At 39.7% G+C, this 10,000-nt stretch overlaps 1 protein-coding gene across 1 annotated transcript in view; it reads right to left on the bottom strand.

The window, feature by feature from the left end:
• The window catches only part of OXCT1 (3-oxoacid CoA-transferase 1), a 1,765,637-nt gene that overhangs the window by 945,074 nt on the left and 810,563 nt on the right, over positions 1-10,000 (bottom strand). The window contains exon 7 of the mRNA XM_044069775.1: positions 8,833-8,893. Within this exon, the coding sequence (XP_043925710.1) occupies positions 8,833-8,893 (61 nt within the window). The remainder of the gene's footprint in view (positions 1-8,832; positions 8,894-10,000) is intronic.

Raw genomic sequence — 10,000 nt, 5'->3', positions numbered from 1 at the left:
AGCAATTCTAATGAGTTCACACCTCATTTGCATCTTCATTATGCTCACAGCCCTGAATCTACACTATAAAATGGTAACCATGTAGCTAGGGAACCTGAAGGTGAGGAGACTTGTTTATGTGGATAACACAGTTGATGATGACTATTGCTTTGTATTTATTTGCACAGAAGAATACTGATCTTGATAAGGTACAATTGCATTTTTCAGTTAGATACTGGATATGCTCAAATGTCAATTAGAAAAATATTATATATGCATTAGCAAATGTTACTTTTGTCTGTATGTACTTTTTAGAAGTTTACTGATGGGTATAGGCATTTTGGTCAGGGCATGTTACTTTCACAGATACACAGCCTTATTAACTTTCATCAAAAGTGTTTAATGTTACAACTGTTTCTCTTTTCAGTCTTTTGTTGTTATTGCCAATAAATGTAAATGTCCTATATTGTCAGTGACACAGGGGTGTTAGCTTATTAGGATGGCTCACGGACACCTCTAAGGGAGTGGTGCCCACAGGTGACTGTCAATTGCATCAAAATTAATGTTCAGTGGTAAATGTGTACACATGTTTTATGGACAGTTTCTTTGATAGTAGTTATGACAATTCACTGGAAGTTCTAATTCCTTTCTTTGGTAGTAAAATATTTGCTTGTTTTGAGGGTGGGGTAGGCAGGAGTTTATACAGAAGTTTGCTTTGCTATTGTTACTCCCCTAATTTTAGATCCAGCCTTGCTTTGTGTCTAACTGCGATATGTTAAAACCACATAAATCCTTTTTTACATTTAAATATATTTAATTTTTTTCTCTCCAGTGGGTAATACTGAAAAACTACATCTTTATGTGTTATATCTAAGCAGGACTTTTACTTATGTGTATTATCTTTCTTTTCTGTTTTATGTCCCCTAAGACTATGGCACCCTGGCATCCCAGTCCCTGTAAACCCCCCCTTCAGTTACCTTGAGAATGATGCAATTCTATAAGTCTTTAGGCGATTTAGTGACTTTCTGCTTGAGAGAGGCCGTGGGATATGTTTGGAAGAATAAAAATTTGGCAGCAGATAATGGAAGATGTTAATGATGTTGGGGGCCGCAGCAGGATATACAATCAGGTACGTCATAGGGCCACTGAAATGATTTCATCAGCCCATAGGAGAGCAGCTGCAGTGGCCTGTGGACAGATGGCTACCAGGGGGAGGGCCTGCTACAGATCCACCACTGACACCAAATGAAGAGTTCCTATCCACTGTCAGGGATCCAGAGAGCTTAGTGGAAAGTTCACAACAGCATGTGATTGATGCCTGTGCTGTTATTTCAGAGAGGACAAGCATGTCCCAGGAGGAGATTCCAGATAGGCTTAACTGTTGTAATTGTGAAATTTTTCTTGTATAGTAAAATATTGACAGCAATACTTCGGTTTACCAATTTTTTTTTTTGAGGGGGTGGGGGCAGTTGGTACAGTTAACACATTCTGGTTCATTACACATGGACTTGGGGTGAATGTGTCATCCAAGCTTCTGTATTGTTAATTGACATATAAAAGGCCAAGACTTTTTCACCTCTGTGTTACTATTAATTGTGATGATGGTGTCCTTACCTTTTGCTTAACTTTTTCCAGGACCATCCTTCATAGGAACTAGGAAGTCAGCTGCACAAGGTAAGCCAAACATTTTTATTTCAGCACTGATAAGCAGCTCACAGTAATATTTAGTTTCTGTATGTGTGATGTGGGTGTCAGTGTACTGCTGTACTGTTTGTAATAGTGGCACCAGTGTTAGTTTGTCAGCATATACTGAACTGTAGTAGTGTAGTTATTAATTTCTTTCTAGTACTTGTTGCTTATTGGCACAGGTGATCCTGACAGTGGTAGTGTAGAACTCTTACCACCTGATGTCAGAGTATTGGCAGACTTTAATGATGATGGTGGCTAAACAGAGGCACAGACCAGGGGGGGGGGTTGTAGTGGTTGAATCTAACACTGAGGTCGACATTCAGCCACCCCCATTCCAGTGAGCCCTCAGATAATGGACAGTTGGAGGGTGAGACACTTGATCAGGGTAGTGTGGTTACTGCGGCTTCAGTGTCTGTTGACACTGGCCGTAGTGAAAGTGTGGGCAAGGTGCCGCACAGAAGTGTTGCTGGGGTGCTTGGAGGAAGCCTGCTGTCTATACTCCACCTGATCCAGGTGTGTCTTTTTGTGCCATTTGACATACATTTAGAGCTGTCATGGAGGAGCAGGTATATTTCAATAGGGCCTCCAAAGAAATGCTTAGGGTTGTAGACATGGCACAGGCTGATATGCATGACTGCATCCACAGTGTTCCATGTTACTGATTCAATGGATCGGATGAATGATATGTTGGAACAGGTAGTGCCTGTGATGGAACTTCTGTTGGGAGAGGGACAGCATCCACATGGGCATAGGTCAGCCACATTATCTAATGTTAGCCGATGTGGCCATGCCTGATGACACTCCCATAATGGCACTACTTCCACTGCTCTGTCAGTGGTCGTGGTGTCCACAGCCAGATGAGGCAGACCATGGGGTTGTTTTCTTGGGCGTACTCATGAGGAGAGCTCATCCAGCAGACATCATTCAGTTCAGGTATCAGCAGTGCATCTGACCATGGGCATGGACATCCCAGTGCAACTCCTGACAGATCCAGTCCTCATGGTCAGGTACTACGTGATGAACTGCCACATCTACTATGCACAGCTCACACCTGTCCAACACACCAACATGTAGAGCTAGCACAGAGCTTGGCTGTATTCTTGCAAACACTTAACACATCAGTTTTACCTGGAGTGCCCATACAGACACACAACAGTTACATGGTTCAATCATGAGGCTTAAAGTTCATTCTGTCTCAAAGGCCATTTGATGCTTCATCCAAATTTCCACTGTTTCTCTTTCTTTCTCACATGCACTCACTTACCTTTTGTGTCAGCCTAAGCCCCCCACAACACTATGTGTACGTGATGATAACTGTGCCATATCCTTGTTTTCTATCTTTTGGATTCAGAGATACATACGCTTTGTGATGCTCAGAGTGCGTAGCTGACTTAGTGCTTGGAATATCTGTGTTTTTGATGCTGTTTTGCTAATTGTACTGCATTCTTACAGGTTTTTGTACTGTGCACATGCCTCCCACACCCTTACAGCAAAAAAGGTGGACCAAGCCATATAAAAAGTGGGACAAAGGCTGAGGAATAGAAAGACTTTTTAAATATTTTGGTCTTATAAAGTTAGAGACAGTTGATAGAATCAAACAGTTTTTGCATCAGCACTTTACAATTTTTCTGAGGGATATGACATCTGATACTGAAATGTGTATCATTAATTTCTAACTTCTCTTTTTAATGATTTGCCAGTACAAAGGTATAAGGCCAAACTGAGGACATTTGGTGATCATCACTACTTTTGAGAGGTATGCATGTGTGAATCTTTGATGCCTAACACCTATTACTTGATAGAGGACACAGGTATTCGCATAAGTCACTGCTGCAAAAATAAACCATTTTTACCTACTTACATTACCAAGTAACAGTATTCAAGGCTATGCCATTCATTTGTATTACTACACATATTATAGTTTCAACACTTGCCTTGTAAATCCGGCAGTTGCAACAGCTTCAGTTCAGGGTTGAGTCTGTCTGATGCTAAGAGTATACAACCATTAAATGGGTAAGTAAATGTTGTGAGCATTGTCTGGCATCAATGTTACTATATGTTTGTGCAAAGGATGACGTTTTTATCCCCTTAGGTGGTGAGTGAGTGTGCTATGCGTTGCCTCTTAGCCAATGCGAAGCCATATTGAGCATGCCTATGTCTGCCTACAAGCACAGCAGCTGCTGGTTCCTCTTCTGATTCCTCACCTGTATGCCACTGTGACTTTGCCAGTGGTAGTGGAATGTGTGCTCCTTACTCTTGTTGATCCTGTTGAAGTTGTTTTCTCAGGATAATGTTGTGAAGCATGGCACAGATAGTGAAGATTTCATTACATGTGCATGGAATGTACTGCAGGGTACTCCCCAAATGTAGCTTGGCACCAGAACCGTAATTTCAACAGCCAAAAGACACTCACTATGACATTTCTGGTTTCAGCGTGTGCCTCATTATGGAGTTCTTCAGTGGGTGTGTGTGCATTTCTGATGATGACATCATCAGCTACTGTTCCATTGCGTAACCTGCAACCCCCAGTAAATGACTCTGTGGGCTATCACCTCCTAGTGAACATCTGACACATTTGGGAGTTATGCCAGATATGTGAGTCATGGTAACTGCCTGGGTTGCCAGTACACACATTCAATATTATTCCCTTAGCGACTCATGATTTTGCAGTTAATGGAGTGGCAGCCCTTTCTGTTTATGTAGAGCCTTCCTGTTCCTTGTGGGGGTGATTTGATTTCTATGTGTACAATCTATGGCACCCAGTACTTCAGGGTAGTGTGTTACAAGGTAGAACTCCTGCATATTTGTGGCCCTGTCCTCAGGTGCATGGGGAAAATATATGTGGTCACTGGTATGCTGGAGCATAGCATTCAGGAACTGATGGAAGATCCTGGATGCTGATGCCTGTGACACCCCCAGCATGTCATCTGTTGGTCTCTGAATGGTTCCTGTAGCTAAAATTCAAAGTTCCTCACATACCTCCGTCTCCATCGGTACTGGTCACCTCTGTCTGCCCTTGTTCTGAGTTGAGGAGAACAGAGGTTGCAGAGCTCCTGTAGTTTGTTTCTATCCACCCTGTAGCACTCTACAATTTTCACCTTATCCAGACTCTGATAAGTTAAATGGTGTTTAAAAACTCTTCTCCTTCTTGGCCTTGGTCTATTAGCAGCAACAGTAGCATAGACTTCAGCCTGTTGCACATACACATGAATTAAAGCAATAGAAGCCCCTAACATTGTTTCTGTGTAGACTCCTTTCCGTTGCTGTATTCCGATAGATTTTGGAATTCTCAGGGAAAACTAGCTCTGAGTCTACAAGGTTGCTTTATAGCTTGTTGAATCTCTCTTCTATTTTGGATTGGTTGATTAGCATACAATTCAACTGCTTAACCTGTAATTAGCCTACCACATTGTTTACAGTGTTTGATTCTACACAATGTTTAGAGCCACTTACTAAATACAAAACTGTACGCTAACATGTGCGTGTCAAGCCACGACTTGCATATGTCTACCGGCTTGTGCAAGGTTTATTGAATTTGAACCACAGACATATATATAAAATACATACATAAACAACTAACCAACTTTTGTGCTCCTACTACCCTACAGCAGTTCAAATAATGTAAAAAAAAAGACCTTCATTCTGTTTGATAATAAGAATTAGAATATGTATATAGATTAAATGACACTCATTTAATGAAATTGGAATATTTATATGTATTAAATGACACTTATTTTAAACAGAATTTTACACTGAGCAGCTTATATATTCTCAATATCCTATTATCATCTTTTACTTTGAAGTTATGTACATTTCTTAAAAAAGAAGAAAAATATATTCTATTTTCTTAGGCAAAGCAACTACACACTAAAAGCCTCAATAATTTCAGAAAGTGACTTTGCAGACTTATGTTGAATAGCCATGTTCATAATACAAATGCATAAAGGCAACTGTACCCACCAGGAAAAGGTATAAAACTAACTAAAAAAAATGCCACCCTGGTGGAATCATAACATCAACAGACTGTATAACAGAAGGAAGAAAATCATGGCAAAAAAGGAGGTGCAGCACCCAGCAGGAGAAAAGCACCCTCAAACTAAACAAACAACTCAGACGAGAAATAAAGTATGACAAAGCCAAATCTGAGGTAAATTTGGCCTCCCAGGCCAAGGAAAACCACATGGCATTATTTTGCTATGTCTACAACTTCAATGGCAATACACAATTGTGTGCACAACTCATTTAATGGAGCCACCTATACTGAACCAGGAGATATAGCAAACCGACTGGCTGACAAATTCAGCTCCATCTTTACCCCTCTCTCCCCCTCAACCTTCCCTAAGGAAATATAACTCTCCCTGCTATCACTAGGGAATAGGTCCTGAATGCTCTCTCTACGGCCAGGAACACTGCATCAGTGGGCCCAGACAATACTCTAGAATGCCTTCTAAATAGCATGAAATGTGACCTATTATGCTCTCTGGAATAAAATTTACCTGCAGCCTCCAAAAAGGCTTCATGTCTCATGAATGGAAAACAGCAACAATCATCCCTCTGAAAAAAGGTGGGCCATCTACAGACCCTGGAAACTTTAGACCCATAAGTCTCACTAGTCTCATATGCAAAGCCATGGAACGAATTATCGTGGAAATGATTCAGTAATGACATAGGAAACCTCCAGATACTGGACCCAACCCAGTTTGGCTTTGACAAGAGCAGGTCATGCTTACTCAACTGGTGGACTTCTTTGAGAAGGTCACCAAAGCAATGGATGAGGGCAAAATGGTTCACACTGTCTAACTTAACCTGACCAAGGCATTTGACACAATACCCCACTTGGGCATTGTCGAATAACTCAAGAGGTTAGGTAAAAACCGTTACACCACCTGATGGATAGCTAGCTGGCTCACAGACAGGACCCAGGAAGCTCGAATTGGGGAGTCCACCTTTACAAGAAGGCCAGTCACAAGTGGAGTCCCTCAGGGATCGGTCCTGGGACTGCTACTTTTTGGCATTTATGTCTCTGAAGTCAAGACCAATGTCAATGGTCTCTGCCTAACTAAACTTGCAGATTATTGTAAATTAGGAGCTGTCAGTGAATCCCCCACTTACACAAATGTTCTCCAGGAAAGGATGACACAGACAAATAACTAGTGTCAGAGTTATGGACTAAACCTACATGCCAATAAATGCATAATAGTATCTTTTGGGAAGTCAACCACCCTTGAAAACTATCACACTGACAACACACCCTTAAGAGTTGACCCAGTAGTCAGGGACGTGGGGACACCTATATACAGTACACTAGCCTTTGACCATCATGGGTCTACAGTAGTGAGGAAATCATTCTTTGGTGTGCAACTTATAAACAAATGCATGGCATCTAGGTCCAAGGAAGTCATTGTTCCACTCTGATGTTCCTCAGACTTACCACTGAGTACAATGCCCCCTTTGGTATGTACCTAACTGGGCATATCCAACAACTGGAACATCCACAAAGGATCCTCACTAAAAGAATACAGAGCTAAGTAATACGTCCTGTGTAGACCACTTCATGGCCCTATCCCTGTATTCTGTCTGTGACAGGCTGTTGAGGGAAGCTCTATGTCTGGCATCTAAGGTATTGTCAGACCCCACTCTGATGGACTTCCAGCATATCCGCCAGACAAACAGCACAATAATTACCTGTTCTAAAGACTTAAACCTTGCCTGTGATATAAACAGAATCTGCTAGAGAGACAGGTATGTATCCCCAGAGACTACCTCTTCGCTGAAATAGGCTGCCCATCCTTGTGAAGCAGAGTTCCTCCCTAACCAAGTTCAAATGTAACTTGGACAAATGAATGGGAAACATGAAATTTATCCCTGATTTGACACCCATGTCTTTAATAGACAGAGGCAGCCTGTAAATGGTTCATCTCCTAGGCCTCTGCTTGCAAATGTTTCATCTCTCAAGCCTTTCCTTACACTTATCAAGGGTAGCAGAACTCGTCAGAGGTTTGGGATGCATGACTAGGCTTAAAAAGGCCCTTGTGGTCATAGCTTAGTAAATACCTACAAACCTAAATGTAGCAGCTTTAGTTTTAATGCTGTATGATTTGGAGTATAGTGAGTACCATTGCTAGTCCAGAAAAGTCTTCAACCCTGGGATTTTATTTGTTTTCCTCCATTTTTTAATTTATTCATTTCTCAACTGGGAAAGTTAACGCATCCTTTTCTGCCACAGCTCTGACCAAAAATGACAAGAGCAGATGTCATATGTGAGCAATTTAGAGTGGCCAAGTAGCCAGCATGTTTTGGTGATATGGAAGAATAAACTGAAGTACCTGAAAAAAACCCACATGGTCATGGAGACAGCACAGAAATATCACAAAAAACACAGTGACTGGCATTCAGGATTGAACTAGAGACTCTGGAGCTGCAAGGCAGAGACCTTATGCCCTTAAAAAGTGTGCTACACAAGAGCTGTGATGTTTAGTCAGTGCTAAAAAATTGATGATGAAGGTTACTGGAATGTAGATAAAATATATTGTATTCCAGTTTCTACAACATTGCTGTCATCAGGATAATATATAAAATACATGCATTAGAAATGAAAATGGCTTCTAGAACGAGCCAGATTCCAGATTCCACATTCCAAAAGCATTGCTCTCAGTGTAATGGATATATTCCAGTGTGTAAGACCTGTATGTATGTGTATATATATATATATACATATATATATATATACATATATATATATATATATATATATATATATATATATATATATATTTGTGGCAGGCTTAAGTCACTTACACCAAGAATATATATATATATATATATATATATATATATATATATATATATCACTAAAACTTTACAATGAGATTAAAAACATACTTCACTTGGTGTGGGGTATGCAAAAGTTACAGGGACAATTCCAGCTCTCAGTTAAGACATTTAGAGTGTACACACTATATTCAACAGCAATGTATACAATATGGCCACTCCCCAGGTTCATTAACAAGATTATATCAAATGGATTAACTAATCAATTAAATGCTATAAAAATACACTACCATTCAGAAAAAAAGTATCAAGACTGATGTACTAATTCCTGGAATGACACAAACATAAAAAATGGTGTTTAAGAAGAATGTTTGGAAATCCAAGCATGCCTACCTCTACTATTGTTGTTTTTGCTGCTTTGCACATGGGATGATTAAAGTTCCTTGTAGTCTTTCTGTATGAAGAAAAAACAAAACAGGAAAAGCTATTAGTAGTACATTTTAAAATGTCATTTACAAACTGGAAATACAACAGCATCTAGCTATACCATTTTTTTGGTAAAAGGCCAACAAAACCTGCAAGCTGGATTAATAGGTTAGGAGCAAAAACACAACAGGCATACAATGAAGTATTTTTACGTCTCTTCTAAAAGTATGTCCCAAAATGGCTCATTCCACTGCTGCCTTGGTAATCTTATCTCATCACTGCAGGCACTGGTTCCAGGAGAAACAGCAAATTATCAAAATCCCCTAGCTATCCAGTCTCCTGCACTTAATGTGCAGTCATTGATCCCCAAAGAGTAAAAAGGAATTATGACAGTCTTAGCAGTTATATCTGCTTCATGCCAGAGTTGTGAATCCCTGAGAAATAATATTTTATAAGGTCCTTTGTTCACAAGCACTTCAGCACCTTCGGCTATGCAGATATATGGGGGGTCTATATTAAAACCATTTATTTCCATAGAGTGGAAAAACTGCACCAAAATATCATAGTTTTCAAGGCAAAGCATGGGGTAGAGGGTAGGAGAAGGTTACTAGATTTTTGTTTTCCTGAGATCAGGAATTACAGTAGGAAGTTGTCCATCAGATTATCTAAACACTGGACTACACAGTAATTGTTTTTTTTCTTAGTTCCTTATGGTTTAACATTCCTAGTGTACCATTTACCAAAGACGACTGCTGCATGTAGTTACAGTTTTAGGTTTGTTACTGTATATTTTCTCATGTCTACATCAAGAATATATAAATATTTTAATTATTTATACTGCTTTAAAAATCAATAAAAAGATTATTGACAAAAAGAAATAAAGACAAATTAAAAAAAAGGTCATTATCAAATACCCAGAATCAGGGACAATTTCCCATATCAATCTTATTTTCTCAGAAAGTTAATAGAGGACAAGATTTGTATTACCTAGTATTTTCTATGGAAAAAAAATGAAGTCTTAAAACACATCTGATATTATTTACTGACCAAAATTCTATACAACATCCCATATAATTGCACATTCTATTGCAGAAAAAATAGGCTTTTGAGTTAAAGATCAGGTACAGCTGAGAAT

The sequence above is a fragment of the Protopterus annectens genome, chromosome 1.part0, assembly GCF_019279795.1.
Source record: "Protopterus annectens isolate FY-2018-M chromosome 1.part0, PAN1.0, whole genome shotgun sequence".
Lineage (NCBI taxonomy): Eukaryota > Metazoa > Chordata > Ceratodontiformes > Protopteridae > Protopterus > Protopterus annectens.
This window is presented reverse-complemented; position numbering and strand designations above follow the sequence as displayed.